Source organism: Neoarius graeffei, chromosome 6, assembly GCF_027579695.1.
Source record: "Neoarius graeffei isolate fNeoGra1 chromosome 6, fNeoGra1.pri, whole genome shotgun sequence".
Classification (NCBI taxonomy): domain Eukaryota; kingdom Metazoa; phylum Chordata; class Actinopteri; order Siluriformes; family Ariidae; genus Neoarius; species Neoarius graeffei.
This window is the reverse complement of record NC_083574.1, coordinates 92,691,901-92,708,810: the sequence shown is the minus strand read 5'-3', so window position 1 is coordinate 92,708,810 and position 16,910 is coordinate 92,691,901. Positions and strand designations below refer to the sequence as shown.

Genomic DNA, 16,910 nt, shown 5'->3' with positions numbered 1-16,910 from the left:
TACTGCTAGGTCCAAGTCAATGCAATTTACTGTAACTCCTGAAACTACAAATGCCCTAATTGCTTTCTTCTTGAGTGGCAAGTTGGTCTTTAATTTCACCAGCTAAACCTTGGTGGTAGGCAGCCATGGGTTCCTCTGAGTTCCAGCCACTCTCAGCTGCCAGGGTTTGGAACTCATTTGCATCAAGGATGGTACAATTGTTGAATACAAAGGAGACAGGAAGTAGCTCCTCTGACATTTACTGGGCTGCTCTGGGTATGTGTGCGTGTGTTCACTGCTTCAGATGGGTTAAATGCAGAGGATGAATTTCACTGTGCTTGAATGTGCATGTGACAAATAAAGGCTTCTTCTGATTAGAATTAAGAGTGCTCTCTTACTTTGTCTGGTACTGTAGCAGGAGCCATTCTGTCAATATCTCTAGTTACTTGCTGCCTGCTTCTCTCAAGCCAGCTGTCCCCTTACAGAATTTGTCCATTGCTGAATTACAATTATTTTTTTATTTGCAAAAGAGCATATTGTTCCAAAACAACTTGTATAATATGTACAAGTTGTTTTGGAACAACCTTCTCTAGTATGTACTATGCATTTTAGTTTGGCAATGTTAATGGTTACTGAATTATCTCATCTCATCTCATTATCTCTAGCTGCTTTATCCTGTTCTACAGGGTTGCAGGCAAGCTGGAGCCTATCCGAGCTGACTACAGGGGAAAGGCGGGGTACACCCTGAACAAGTCGCCAGGTCATCACAGGGCTGACACATAGACACAGACAACCATTCACACTCACATTCACACCTACGGTCAATTTAGAGTCACCAGTTAACCTAACCTGCATGTCTTTGGACTGTGGGGGAAACCGGAGCACCCGGAGGAAACCCACGCGGACACGGGGAGAACATGCAAACTCCGCACAGAAAGGCCCTCGCCGGCCACAGGGCTCGAACCCGGACCTTCTTGCTGTGAGGCGACAGCATTAACCACTACACCACCGTGCCGCCTTACTGAATTATCTCATCCCATCCCCATTCTCATTATCTCTAGCCGCTTTATCCTTCTACAGGGTCACAGGCAAGCTGGAGCCTATCCCAGCTGACTACGGGCAAAAGGCGGGGTACACCCTGGACAAGTCGCCAGGTCATCACAGGGCTGACACATAGACACAGACAACCATTCACACTCACATTCACACCTATGGTCAATTTAGAGTCACCAGTTAACCTAACCTGCATGTCTTTGGACTGTGGGGGAAACCGGAGCACCCGGAGGGAACCCACGCGGACACGGGGAGAACATGCAAACTCCGCACAGAAAGGCCCTCGCCCGCCCCGGGGCTCGAACCCAGGACCTTCTTGCTGTGAGGCGACAGCGCTAACCACTACACCACCGTGCCGCCTTACTGAATTATAATCACGTTTATTTAGAATAAACATCAGTGGCTTCTGAATGATTAAAAATGTTGCTTCAAAACCTAGGTAATGTTTTGCATGTTCACTTGAATATCCTACATTCTAGAGGCTTCTCTGACATGTTAAACTGTAATTTATTTTAATGCAGTGTTATTCAGGAAAAAAAAATAGATCCTTAATAGTTAACATTACTATCCAAAACCAACACATATAAGCACTCATTACTTTAGCACACTCGCTGCATGATCACACCCTCAGCTGTGTGTCTAATTCCTAATTATTGAACAATTATCTCTAATTCTTGGACCCAGGAGAAGGAGGTGTGATTTCGAACACATCAGAACACTTTAGTGTACAGTGATTTTTAAATATCTCTTAGGACGTCACTGATATTAGAAATAGCTCCAGAAACTGTGTGCAGCCAGAGGAAGGCAAAACAGTGAAGCTTCACCATATCCCATGATTGCTGCAATTCTTTCAATGCGCCTGTGCCCACTGGCATTATTGTTATGGGTAGTGTGTGAGGTTGTGGTGGGGACAACTCTGGAGAGGTGTGTGTACCTGGACCGTGCACACCATCTTGACACTGTGGGTCTCTCTCAAGATGGAGATGTGGTCATTGGAGCACTCATCAATTTCTACATGCAGCCATCACCCCTTGACATGAGTTTCACCAAAGAACCGTACCTGCAACCCTGCTATGAGTGAGTATCTCTCAGTATCTGAAAGTCATCAGATATTTAATTGAACTAATAATGCTGATGTAGGACATGTTTTTTTTTTTTAAACAATATCATTGTTTTCTTTTTATGATTTTTCTTCACAGGCAAACCTGGATCATTTGTCAGTGCATAATAATGATTAAATATATTTTTTTTAATTATTATTTTCAACAATCTTTTTATTTTTATAGAGCAAGCTTGCATTTGACAAGTCAGTGTTATATGCTGGTTATGTGCCAACCATTCTGTCAAAATGTCAGGACTATATATATTTTTTGTTTTTTTTTAATTATGTACATGCTTTTCTTCACAGAGAAAGAAACAACATATGTATGCAATATTGCTAAAAGTGAAATTAAGTTTTGGGCTTGAATGTCACAGCAATGAAGTGATGTTCTCCCTGCTTCATCCCGTCTGCCTCACTTCCCAGTGATGTTAAATCTGGTCTGTTAAAATTATGATGTTTATTATTAAGTTCTTACAGCCTGTTTGACCGGAACGTTTTTATCTTATGTAAATCTAAACCTCAGTGACTCAAAGTACATATATGAATAATGTTCTATTGGTGGAAAGTTGAGGAAGTGAAAGTTCTATGACTCTAATAAATAGACAATATATTGTTGAAGACAAAAATTGTTTATGAAATCTGTACTGAGGGGTCTGTGGAATTTAATTTAGGCTACAGTTAAATGTGTCTCTGGTTATAAAATGTTTGAGAACCTCTGGTCTAGATGGCCACTAAATGCTGGCTCAAGCATTACACCTTTTTTAGTATTTTAACAGATATGTATAGTGTACCTTTAATGCTTTAAAATGTAATTATGGTCCAACTCTTTTTTTAAAGGTAAATAGTTTAAGCTATTATATATTCACATTTCCAGGTGAAAGATTCAGATTAAAGGTACAAAAGATGCATCCTTGAGAATATCCTCAAAATATTATTTTCTTCATGACATAGTAGCACGTGATGTAACTTTTCTGGTACAATCTGACATGTAAAGGGCAAAAACTTTGAGCGCACATTTCACATCTGGTTGCTGTCTGTTATGCATGCAGAGCGCAAGATGGATGCAAACACGCACTGTTTAAACCTCTGTACTGTAGGAGGCTACGCTTTATTCCCAATGCACTAGTGTCAATGAGAATGCAAACTTTACCGCAGAGAAATGCCTGTCTGTCACATGCACTGCAGACATTCAGAACCATATTCTACTTATTACTGACGATCAAATATAGTTAGATAAACATAATACAATGTTTTATTTTTCAAATATTTCCAAGTTATTTTCAACAAGTTTTCTCATACAAGCATTAGACAATCTTGCTTCGATTTGTGTCAGTAATGAGCAAATTACTTGATAGCATTATCAATTTTAATTTATTTTAACTAGATCTATCTATCTATCTATCTATCTATCTATCTATCTATCTATCTATCTATCTATCTATCTATCTATCTATCTATCTACTGTGTGTGTCAAACACAACTGATTTAAATGTTATGGTGTGCAATGATGATAATACGACTATACCCAATAATACTATGTACTATTCATTATTTTTAAACAGCTGGCATTTTATTTGAAAAGTGCATTCACTTAAAAACCGTTTTATATTACTTGATTGGCTGTACCAGTTTGCCAGTAATACATTGTCCCACTTCAGTAATTTGTCATGCTGAAGTGGGAGAGAAGAAAAATGTGAATAAGACAAGTAAAAATGAGTAGAAACAATATTTTTATTTATCTTCTCTACTTTCTGCTGCTCTTTTACATTGTACTTCTATACATGTAATATTTATCAACTTTTACTTTTTCATAATCTTATGAAATAGCCTCATATGGTTATTTCATTTCACTTCACATTAATTTTTAGGATTCTAGTTCTGAAAGAAAGTATTTCACTCCCCCAAAAATGACATCATCAGTGTAGGATGTGTTTCAATTCCAGAGGATGAATTTAGATCAGTGATGGACAGTTTTATATTCTTTATACTTTAAGACTGAGGTTCAGTGTTAACTATTCCACTTTACCCTTTATCCTACATTATCCTCACTGTGTGTGTGTGGGTGGGGGGGTTACTCACTTTTATATTATTTCACACATAGCTTCTGCCATGTGTATCAAATACTACAGGGGTTTACGTAATCCAGCTATTTACTGCCTTTCCTTGTCTGCTTAGATTTCAGGAGAGTCCCGTGCAGTGGGCTCAGGCTATTGTATTTGCTGTGGAGGAGATTAACAGAAATCCTTCTTTGCTACCGGGGGTTCGACTGGGCTACCGTATCATGGACAGTTGCTCACGCTATCCTCATAGCTTGAGAGCAGTCATGTCCATGATCAGTGGAGGAAATGGCACCTGTGATTTCATCCGACCTGCCAAACTTATCATTGGAGACTCTGCATCCACACAGTGCATTATTCTGTCCAGAGTTCTGAGCCCACTGCGTGTACCAATGGTGAGTATTATATTGAGCATGGTCATTAAATAGGCAATGTACCACTGTACAGAGTGATCTATAAGCATTCTAATATCATGGATCTCAAGGCAGGGCCCATGAAGAATTGCCAGGCATACACTACTGTATTTTATCATTTTGTTCCAGTGGTGAAAATAAGAAGCCACAATCAGATGCTTAATTTATTCTTTAGTTCTTAAAGGTATTTGACTTGTCACTTGAAGTGAATGGGTTAAGCAAACCACAGCAGCCTTTAAATAATGCCAATGTGTTCTGTTGGTGGGAATTTTAGCAATAATAAGTGTTATGGCTCTGTTATGAGGTTCACATGAGGTTGTGAAATTTAACAGTTGAAGGCTTGAAAAAAATTCACTATAGGAAGCTGAATATGGATAAAGGGTAGGCAAGGAATTCAGATGATTAGATAGTGCTTAAAGGATTTAATTATTAGGAACAGTTCACATTGTTTTTCTTTCTTTCTTTCTTTCTTTTATTTTCTTTTTTTTATTTACTTAAACCAGGGCAGTAAAATTATAATTATGTTGTTCAACATTGTTGGGAGCAGAGAAAAACATGTAGAAAAAATGGCTGAATGAAATGAAAACTCAGATCTCAGTGAATTCTCTGATTTTCAAAACATTTATCTCATAGGAATATCATGTATAGCGCACAGTACATGTACAGTGGTGCTTGAAAGTTTGTGAACCGTTTAGAGTTTTCTATATTTCTGCATAAATATGATCTAAAACATCATCAGATTTCCACACAAGTCCTAAAAATAGATAAAGAGAACCCAGTGAAACAAATGAGACAAAAAATATTTTACTTGGTCATTTATTTATTGAGGAAAATGATCCAATATTACATATCTGTGAGTGGCAAAAGTATGTGAACCTTTGCTTTCAGTATCTGGTGTGACCCCCTTGTGCAGTAATAACTGCAACTAAACATTTGCGGTAACTATTGATCAGTCCTGCACACCGGCTTGGAGGAATTTTAGCCCATTCCTCTGTACAGAACAGCTTCAACTCTGGGATGTTGGTGGGTTTCCTCACATGAACTGCTCGCTTCAGGTCCTTCCACAACATTTTGATTGGATTAAGGTCAGGACTTTGACTTGGCCATTCCAAAACATTATTCTTCTTTAACCATTCTTTGGTAGAACGACTTGTGTGCTTAGAGTTGTTGTCTTGCTGCATGACCCACCTTTCTTGAGATTCAGTTCATGGACAGATGTCCTGACATTTTTCTTTAGAACTCACTGGTATAATTCAGAATTCATTGTTCCATCAATGATGGCAAGCCGTCCTGGCTCAGATGCAGCAAAACAGGCCCAAACCATGATACTACCACCACCATGTTTTACAGATGGGATAAGGTTCTTATGCTGGAATGCAGTATTTTCCTTTCTCCAAACATAACACTTCTCATTTAAACCAAAAAGTTCTATTTTGGTCTCATCCGTCCACAAAACATTTTCCCAATAGCCTTCTGGCTTGTCCACATGATCTTTAGCAAACTACAGATGAACAGCAATGTTCTTTTTGGAGAGCAGTGGCTTTTTCCTTGCAACCCTGCCATGCACACCATTGTTGTTCAGTGTTCTCCTGATGATGGACTCATGAACATGAACATTAGCCAATGGAGAGGCCTTCAGTTGCTTAGAAGTTACCCTGGGGTCCTTTCTGACCTCACTGACTATTACACGCCTTGCTCTTGGAGTGATCTTTGTTGGTCGACCACTCCTGGGGAGGGTAACAATGCTCTTGAATTTCCTCCAGATGTACACAATCTGTCTGACTGTGGCTTGGTGGAGTCCAAACTATTTAGAGATGGTTTTGTAACCTTTTCCAGCCCGATGAGCATCAACAATGCTTTTTCTGAGGTCCTCAGAACTCTCCTTTGTTCATGCCATGATACACTTCCACAAACATGTTGTGAAGATCAGACTTTGATAGATGCCTGTTCTTTAAATAAAACAGGGTGCCCACTCACACCTGATTGTCATCCCATTGATTGAAAACACCTGACTCTAATTTCACCTTCAAATTAACTGCTAATCCTAGAGGTTCACATACTTTTGCCACTCACAGATATGTAATATTGGATCATTTTCCTCAATAAATAAATGACCAAGTATAATATTTTTGTCTCATTTGTTTAACTGGGTTCTCCTTATCTACTTTTAGGACTTGTGTGAAAATCTGATGATGTTTTAGGTCATATTTATGCAGAAATATAGAAAATTCTAAAGGGTTCACAAACTTTCAAGCACCACTGTATATACATGTATATGCAGTGTTCAGAATAAATATACAGTACATCAGATAATATGACGTATTTGAACAATTTTACTTCTGTTAGGGAGCTAGGTACACAATATGGCCAAAAGTATGTGGACACCTGACCATCACAACCATATGTGCTTCTTCTCCAAACTGTTGCTACAAAGTTTGAAACATCAATTTGTCTAGAATGTCTTTGTACACTAAGATTTTCCTTCCCTGTGACTAAGGTAATGTTGACATCGCCCTGGTGCATAAAGTGACATCCAGGAAGATGTGTTAAGTGAAGATTGGTGTAGAAGATATTGAGTAGCCTGCAGAGAGTGCTGACCTCAATCCAGTTGAACAGCCTTGGGATGAATTATGTATGTGGTGCCAAATATGTGGCAGGTCTATTTACCTGATGTCAGTGCATGATCTCATGAATTTTGTTTTCAGTCAATTGGTCAAATCCCAACAGCAATATTCCAAAATCTTTTCGATAGCCTTCCCTGAAGGGTGAAGGTTATAATATCAGCAAAGTGGGACAAAATCTGGAATGGGATGTTCAAGCACATATGAGTGTGATGTTCAGGTGTCTACATACTTTTGTCCATACAGTGATTATCATTGTGTTCAAGTATGTTGGGAACATATTCTGTTTATCCCTCAGATCAGCTACCTGGCTACATGTGTGTGTCTCAGTAACAGAAAAGAGTATCCCAATTTCTTTCGCACCATCTCCAGTGACTTGTATCAGGCTCGCACCATGGCGCAGATGGCCAAACGGTTTGGATGGACCTGGGTTGGTGCTGTGGTGGAGGAAAATGACTATGGGCTCCAGGCATTGCAAGCATTTAAGGAGGAAACAAAAGGTACTGGCATCTGCCTTGCATTTGTCAGCACTATCTTCCGTGAGAGACTGGCAAAAGATGTGGATCGTGCCATAAAGTTGGTGCAAAGCTCATCTGCTCGTGTGATTATTGTAATTGTGTGGGATATGGATGTAGAGGTGCTTCTTACTGAGCTGGTTCGCAGAAATATAACCGACCGTCAGTTCCTGGCCAGTGAGGTTTGGAGTACCAGCAGCCTTCTCTTGAGCAACCCTGACCTCTCCACCATTGCACAAGGCACACTTGGAGTGGCTGTTAGGAGTGCACCCATTCCTGGATTTGAGAAACACCTAAAAGAGCTCCATCCCTCCCGGTATCCTCGAGACACAATTCTGAGGGAGTTATGGGAGAGGACATTTGGCTGCAGCCCAGTGCAGAACACCATGGTCGCCTCCCAGAGTGACTTACCCCCATGCAGTGGGAAGGAAAGTCTGGATGGGGTCCAGAATAGCGTTACAGATGTCTCCAGCTTAAGAGCCACTTATAACACGTATCTGGCAGTTTATGCAGCTGCATATGCACTCCACTCTCTGTTGTCCTGCACTGCACCTAGCAGTTCTGACCCCATGATGACCCCAGGCTGCTCATCTCCAGACAATATCACTACACAACAGGTAATACTGTGTTGTGTTTATTGTCTGTATCATTCTGAATTCATACACCACCGTTCAAAAGTTTGGGGTCACCCAGACAATTTTGTGTTTTCCATGAAAAGTCACACTTTTATTTACCACCATAAGTTGTAAAATGAATAGAAAATATAGTCAAGACATTTTTCTGGCCATTTTGAGCATTTAATCGACCCCACAAATGTGATGCTCCAGAAACTCAATCTGCTCAAAGGAAGGTCAGTTTTATAGCTTCTCTAAAGAGCTCAACTGTTTTCAGCTGTGCTAACATGATTGTACAAGGGTTTTCTAATCATCCATTAGCCTTCTGAGGCAATGAGCAAACACATTGTACCATTAGAACACTGGAGTGAGAGTTGCTGGAAATGGGCCTCTATACACCTATGGAGATATTGCACCAAAAACCAGACATTTGCAGCTAGAATAGTCATTTACCACATTAGCAATGTATAGAGTGTATTTCTGATTAGTTTAAAGTGATCTTCATTGAAAAGAACAGTGCTTTTCTTTCAAAAATAAGGAAATTTCAAAGTGACCCCAAACTTTTGAACGGTAGTGTATTACTATTTTATTTATAATGCTTCATTCATAATATCAGAAAAAAAAATTATTCATTGATACTTGAATTTCTAATTTAAACTGAGTATTTAAGGAATAAAACACAACTGAGTAATAACTGTCTATTTCTAATGATTACTATTTGTAGTAAAATAATCTACCACTGGATTGTGTGATGCAAAAATGGATTTTTTTTCTTTTGGTATCAGTATTCTTCATAATATTTTATTCTTCTCATACAACAGCACTTTGCTTGAAATTATAATTTTTAATCCAGTGTTAGAAGAACATCATTTAAACCATATACACTCAAACCTTATAAACCATCTACCATATAGTTACATTATTATTGTTTAACAGCCACAAGTTAGCTTCTGTTAATACTTACAGTACCTTATAGCAGCTTTACACCCCCACCCATCACCACCACCACCAGCCTGTCATTTTGTCCCTCTCAAAGTTAGCAAGACAAAAACACAGCTTGTTATTTTACAGAGAAACCATAAAATTGTCTGTGCTGAAGAGTTTCCCTTGGCTAAAAACTTACTGACCATTACAACATGTTGACACCTTGACCTCTTCTGTAAATGCGATATAAACATCTAATTACAGAATGCTCCATGAACTAAGCAGTCATGCATTGTTCATTTTCATCCATTTGTTATTAGCCTAAGATTATCTCCATCATTCACCCACCAAGTACCTGTGAATCCGCACTACTGTCAGATTTGCTGTTGTAGAGAAAAAAAACAAAACCAACACCTTCTGATCAATCAGCTTCAAGGGTTCAACAACAATTTGTTATAAATTGATTAAATTCACATGTGAAAATTTCATTTCAAAGAAAAATGTCTCATCTCATCTCATTATCTCTAGCCGCTTTATCCTTCTACAGGGTCGCAGGCAAGCTGGAGCCTATCCCAGCTGACTACGGGCGAAAGGCGGGGTACACCCTGGACAAGTCGCCAGGTCATCACAGGGCTGACACATAGACACAGACAACCATTCACACTCACATTCACACCTACGGTCAATTTAGAGTCACCAGTTAACCTAACCTGCATGTCTTTGGACTGTGGGGGAAACCGGAGCACCCGGAGGAAACCCACGCGGACACGGGGAGAACATGCAAACTCCGCACAGAAAGGCCCTCGCCGGCCCCGGGGCTCGAACCTGGACCTTCTTGCTGTGAGGCGACAGCGCTAAGAAAAATGTTTAATACTTAATATTATTCTAGATGTCAAAAATACAAATATTATTGAATAATTGCATAAAGCACACATAAAAATGTGATAATTTAATATGTAATCAAAAACTGGAAGAAAAACTCCTAAAACTGAATAAAGTCAGAGTGTACAATTTAAAAAACCTTTAGATCATCGCTGTCCAAAATGCGGCAGTCCTTGTCGCTCACCTTCCACCTGTTCTTCTAGCTTTTAGAGCACCTTAAACTGGTGAACTTCACAACTCAGCTGGGAGAGAAGTTTTATTTTCAAGACGGGGAGACTCCAGCTGTCTACGACATTGTGAATTGGCAGAGAGGTCCTGGAGGAGCCTTGCAGTATGTCCTTATTGGCCGACTGGAGGGTTCTAACCTCATCATTAATGAATCTGCCATTAGCTGGCCAGGAAACTCAAACAAGGTAATTAAGATTAACATGTAAATATTGGCAATACATCCATAGCCAAGGTTGGCCAAGAACTATATAGTTTAGATTTTCCATGGAGTTTTATTATTTTTTTTATTTTTACACACACACACACACACACACACACACACACACACACACTGTGTGTATATATGTATGTATGTATGTATGTATGTATGTATGTATGTGGGAGGTAGATAGATGTAGTAAAAGAGATATATATGCATAGTGTATACATAAGCGCTGAGCAAAAGTACTATTTTTTCAGATGTTTATGACTTCTGCATTATTTAATCAGTACAACACTTTATGTCCTCTTATAAAACATTATTTTCCAATAATGTTCTCTCACACACACACACACACACACACACACACACACACATATATATATATATATATATATGGAATCAATTTTGTGCCAAAATGTTCATACAATACTTTTGAAATATCAAACAAAAACGACAAATCAAAATACAAAAAAAACAAAAAAAAGTCAATTTTTTTAGACTGGCAAACAAATTACTCGTGTAATCGTGCAAAATATCAGTCTATTACTCTTCAGAAACCTTTTATTTTTGTTCCGCGTCTTTCTCAGTTTTGTTTGACGTAATTTATTTCGGTTGCGATTCCAGCTTTCTCGTTTGCGCTCCCTGACTTTTTGCTTGCAGTTTTGGCACAAACTTGACGTGTGGGCGGGCTGTCCAGGAATGCATTCCCATTGGCTAACTTGTGTTTGACTGACAGCTACGCTCAGCGATTCCCCCGGAAGCTGTTGCGGCCATTTCCTACTCGGATTTTGGCAGACTGTTTGACGAGTGACTGATCCATTGACGGTAAACAAGGATCGAGTGGACTTGTGTACTACTGCAACACATACAACACATTTGTCCCGCACTTACACTTTGTTGAATTAATTCAATATCATAGTCGCCACTGAAGTCCACTCGGTCCTTGTTTACCGTCAATGGATCGGTCACTCGCCAAACAGTCCGCCAGAATCCGAGTAGGGAATGGGTGAGTGTAGCTGTCAGTCAAACACAAGTTAGCCAATGGGAATGCATTCCTGGACAGCCCACCCACACGTGAAGTTTGTGCCAAAACTGCAAGCAAAAAGTCAGGGAGCGCAAACGAGAAAGCTGGAATCGCAACCAAAATAAATTACGTCAAACAAAACTGAGAAAGACATGGAACAAAAATAACAGGTTTCTGAAGAGTAATAGACTGATATTTTGCACGATTACACGAATAATTTGTTTGTCAGTCTAAAAAAATTGACTTTTTTTTTGTATTTTGATTTGTCGTTTTTGTTTGATATTTCAAAAGTATTGTATGAACATTTTGGCACAAAATTGATTCCATACTGCACACACACACACACACACACACACAAACAACCACTGATAATGTGCAACAGATAATATCTCCAAAAGAACTGTGGAAGATTTTCCCAGGTTCTCAGTACAACGTGCCAGTACTAATTTCTGATAAAACTATACAAATTGTCCCTGCAACTCCTATATTTTCTGTGTTGTCACACTGTTTAATTTAATTACTTTATTTTTGAAGTTATTTATAAGAATAATCTCATTCATTCTCATCTCATTATCTCTAGCCGCTTTATCCTGTTCTACAGGGTCGCAGGCAAGCTGGAGCCTATCCCAGTTGACTATGGGCGAAAGGCGGGGTACACCCTGGACAAGTCGCCAGGTCATCACAGGGCTGACACATAGACACAGACAACCATTCACACTCACATTCACACCTACGGTCAATTTAGAGTCACCAGTTAACCTAACCTGCATGTCTTTGGACTGTGGGGGAAACCGGAGCACCCGGAGGAAACCCACGCAGACACGGGGAGAACATGCAAACTCCACACAGAAAGGCCCTCGCCGGCCCCGGGGCTCGAACCCAGGACCTTCTTGCTGTGAGGCGACAGCGCTAACCACTACACCACCGTGCCGCCCTTTATAAGAATAATATTCTTTAATATTTTAAGATTTTTCATTTGCAAAAAGATTGGCTTGACTCATTTGTTTCATTTTCGATGTCCATATTTTTCAAACCAAACCATGTGTCCAAACATAAATTCTGTTATTTTGTTCTTATACTCACACTTATTCTAATACATAAATCTGGTCAGTCACCAAAGTCTCACTGTATGCATCATTTGCATATCTATTCTGAAAAAAAAAAAGATTATTATTGACTCAAGCTGACAAAAAATATGCATACAACATTGAGGGTAAAACTGCATCATAAAATCTAAAATGCACATGATTTTGACTTTAACTAAATGCCTTTTGTTGTCTGATCATATTAGGTGCCTGTGTCTGTGTGCACTGCTGAATGCCCCCACGGAACACGTAAAGTTATCAAGAAGGGCCTGCCAGTTTGCTGCTTTGACTGTCTGTCCTGTGCTGAAGGCGAATTCAGCAATGTCACAGGTCATAGTCCCTTCAATTTTTCCCCCAATTTTCTGCCTAATTTTAGTCATTGCCAATTACCAACCACCAAACAGCTGTCCCCTTTACCCCATCACATGACAGCAACCAACTGGGGAGGGTGAAGGCTATTACATGCTTCCTTGAAGGCATGTGACACCAGCCGTCATGTGACTCATGCAACATCGGGGGCGGTGTAACACACTTGGAGGAAAGCGCTCTCCCCAACCTCACAGATGCTCATGACTGGCTAGTGTTACTGTAATTGACAGGGGAGAGGGAGTGTGAGAGCATTGCCCAGTTTTGCTCCCTTGTGCTCCAGATGATGGGATGAACTCTTTGTGTTGCACCACTTGGGAGACCTATTTCTTATTGATTAAAGGAGTATCTAGTCACATTACTTTCTAACAGTCAGAGGTAAAGCTGTGAGGGATGATGGTGATAAAAGAAACTGATGTTGTTCCACAACATGAATCAAGTCGTATAGATAAATGCATATATATATAAAATTGGGGCGGCATGGTGGTGTAGTGGTTAGTGCTGTCGCCTCACAGCAAGAAGGTCCGGGTTCGAGCCCCGTGGCCGGCGAGGGCCTTTCTGTGTGGAGTTTGCATGTTCTCCCCGTGTCCGCGTGGGTTTCCTCCGGGTGCTCTGGTTTCCCCCACAGTCCAAAGACATGCAGGTTAGGTTAACTGGTGACTCTAAATTGACCGTAGGTGTGAGTGTGAGTGTGAATGGTTGTCTGTGTCTATGTGTCAGCCCTGTGATGACCTGGCGACTTGTCCAGGGTGTACCCCGCCTTTCGCCTGTAGTCAGCTGGGATAGGCTCCAGTTTGCCTGCGACCCTGTAGAACAGGATAAAGCGGCTACAGATAATGGATGGATGGATGGATGGATATATAAAATTGTTGGCAATGGCTATGGTATAAAAGGAATGCAATACTTGTGAATGCGCCCTTCTAGTAAATTAATTCTGGAGGAATGACTGTGACACTGTTTTGATCTAGACACATTAGACGAACCCATCATGTTTTATCTCACACATAATCAATGCCTCACAGAATTTAAATTCATTCCTTTAGTGTACAGTATGCACATGCTGATCTCAAATGTGCACCATCTGTATCTATTTTGTTAATTATCATGCCCAACCCTGATCCTGGAAATCACGCAGTCTTCTGAAGATCTTAGTGCCCTGAAGGGATAGGGTTAAGGTAGGGACCAAATGTTTGAAAGTGTTTTCAATCTCTTTTACAGGCTCACTAGAATGTTATCGCTGCCCCCCAGAATTCTGGTCCAACAGTCACAGGACTGCATGTGTACCACGTGAGGTTGAATACCTCTCCTTCAATGAGACCATGGGCATCACCTTGACGACTGTCGCTTTGTGTGGTGCAGTGATGACAGCAGCTGTGGGTGTGGTTTTTGTGTACTACAGGCAGACTCCTATCGTCAAGGCCAACAACTCAGAGCTGAGCTTCCTGCTCTTGCTGTCACTTAAACTCTGCTTCCTGTGTTCACTGGTGTTTGTGGGTCAGCCCTCATTATGGTCATGCAGGCTACAACAAGCAGCATTTGGGATCAGTTTTGTTCTTTGCATCTCGTGCATCCTGGTTAAAACCATTGTGGTTCTGGTTGCATTTCGTTCAGCCAGACCTGGATCTGCAGCCCTCATGAAGTGGTTTGGACCAGGCCAGCAAAGAGGAAGTGTTCTGTTCTTTACCTGTATTCAGGTGATTATATGTGCTGTGTGGTTATCCCTCAGTCCACCTTTTCCTCACCGCAACTTAAGCATTCAAGGGTCAAAGATCATTTTAGAGTGCATGGTGGGGTCAATAACAGGCTTTTCCCTTGTTTTGGGCTACATTGGCCTGTTAGCTTCCATTTGTTTCCTTCTGGCCTTCTTTGCCCGAAAGCTTCCAGACAATTTTAATGAGGCCAAATTTATCACTTTCAGCATGTTGATCTTCTGTGCTGTGTGGATCACTTTTGTTCCAGCATATGTCAGCTCACCAGGGAAGTACAGTGTTGCTGTAGAGATATTTGCCATCCTTGCTTCCAGTTTTGGTCTCCTGATATGTATATTTGTCCCAAAATGTTATATTATTTTACTCAAACCAGAACACAACACCAAGAAATTTCTCATGGGGAAAGTGCAATAAAGAAGAGATTGCAACAGTGTCTGCAGTGTGACAATGACTGTTTTCTCATGAATAATGATTAAAAAATAATAATTTTCCCTGTATTTCCTTTGTCCAAAATTATGTGACCAAATACTATGATTGGCCCTTTTATATACCTTCAAAAGGGATTAATGGAAATGGAAAAATGATGGCTGTTAATACTGAATAAATTGTCTGTTTTCCTCCTCTGCAGAAAGTTCTTCTGAGGTGCTTCTACTGTTTCTAATTGCAGTTTATGTAATAAACTAATAAAGACATTCTAGTCAGGGGCTTTTATTAAGTTAAATGGAGTGATATAGAAGGAATGATCATAATAGCAACAATAGTATTATAGTATGTACAAAAACACTCAAACAGGCTTATGGAAAGCTGTGGAAAAAAAAATCAAATACGACAATTTTTTCTTAAATCAGCATCTCTATGTATGGCAGCCATTTCATTCCAGTGTTTGTGCTGGAATTCCAACACAAACACACCTCCTTTGACTCACTGAAGTACTGATTAAGTGGTCACCTGAATCAAATCTCATTTAACGAGGGCGACTTGTCCAGGGTGTACTCCGCCTTTCCCCTGTAGTCAGCTGGGATAGGCTCCAGCTTGCCTGCGACCCTGTAGAACAGGATAAAGCGGCTACAGATAATGAGATGAGATGAGTATGGAAACCAGAGCCAGCCCATGGCATAGGCAATATAGACAAATGCTAAGGGTGCTGCGTCCATCCAGGGGCGCAGAAACGGGGGGAGAAAAATTATGACTTCCACTATTCTGAAAACGAGTCAGCATTATAATGTCTTAGCCTAATTTAGTTGCACAGCAAAGCATGTAGTCAGGGTGCGATTTGTCAAAAAAAGCGGGGTGGGGTGGGGTGGTGGTTGTTAATCATGAAACAATAAGCGTTCAAGTGCACATCTGCGGCTATTCTCTGTTTTGGCCATGTAATAGCCTAAGTGTTGTTGGCTAAAGAGTGTTTTTGCATAACATAGATAACTGACATAGATCTGTTGCTTGTTTTGAATATGGCTGCACTTGGAGCAGTCTGTCGGTGTCGTTGAGCAGTCTGGGCTGAAGTAAAGGTCTTTTATGCACCGAACACATTTTGCAGCGAGATATTCCAATGGTGCCTGGCATGTTTTTTTTTTTTAATAAAACAAAGTTGCTTTGTTGATCTGTGTTCTCATTAAAATGACAGTTTAGCAGCTCATTCAAGCAACCATGTTGTGAAGAGCTTCCTGGAGGAAAATATAATAAACGCGTTGAAAACAAGAAACAATCTCAGTGTGTCAAGACTGCAGGGAAACGAAACAAGCACTCAGATGTGTTCTCTTTACCAGCGCCGGCGATTGCCTAGAGCGCAGTGTGCCCAGGGGCACCAAGGGCGACCAAAACCCCACCAAAAAGGAGGGATGGAGTTATTGAATGGAGATGTTACCAAGTGCATCAGTGGTGTACAGTGTTTTCAACCACTGTGCTGCCGAACTCTAGTACCGCGGAACACTAGTGTGCCATGAGAGATCACCAAGTGTACCGTGGAAAATTATAGAATGACTGTATATTGTAAATATTGGCAACAGCGTTTTAGTTTCAGTCAACATTTTCTACTGGTGATGTGCCTTGAGATTTTTTCATTGAAAAAAGTGCGCCCTGGCTCATGAAAGGTTGAAAACCTTTTTTACAACACCTCTGATGTGGCTGGGGATGTAG

General features: G+C 40.4%; 1 protein-coding gene across 1 annotated transcript; it reads left to right on the top strand.

Moving 5' to 3' along the window:
• Positions 1–1,864: 1,864 nt before the first annotated feature.
• Positions 1,865–15,188, top strand: LOC132888435 (extracellular calcium-sensing receptor-like). The gene is made up of 6 exons (XM_060924486.1): positions 1,865–2,109; positions 4,310–4,586; positions 7,524–8,357; positions 10,364–10,573; positions 12,906–13,029; positions 14,284–15,188. Exons 1-6 carry the CDS (start codon positions 1,865–1,867, stop codon positions 15,186–15,188), a joined length of 2,595 nt encoding a protein of 864 aa, XP_060780469.1.
• Positions 15,189–16,910: the final 1,722 nt, after the last annotated feature.

Bases quoted from the DNA above. Each gene is read 5' to 3' on its own strand.
- LOC132888435 (XM_060924486.1), top strand. From the start codon at position 1,865: ATGATTGCTGCAATTCTTTCAATGCGCCTGTGCCCACTGGCATTATTG. The intron at 2,110-4,309 runs GTGAGTATCTCT...TTGTCTGCTTAG, and splicing joins TACCTGCAACCCTGCTATGA to ATTTCAGGAGAGTCCCGTGC. The intron at 13,030-14,283 runs GTCATAGTCCCT...TCTCTTTTACAG, and splicing joins CGAATTCAGCAATGTCACAG to GCTCACTAGAATGTTATCGC.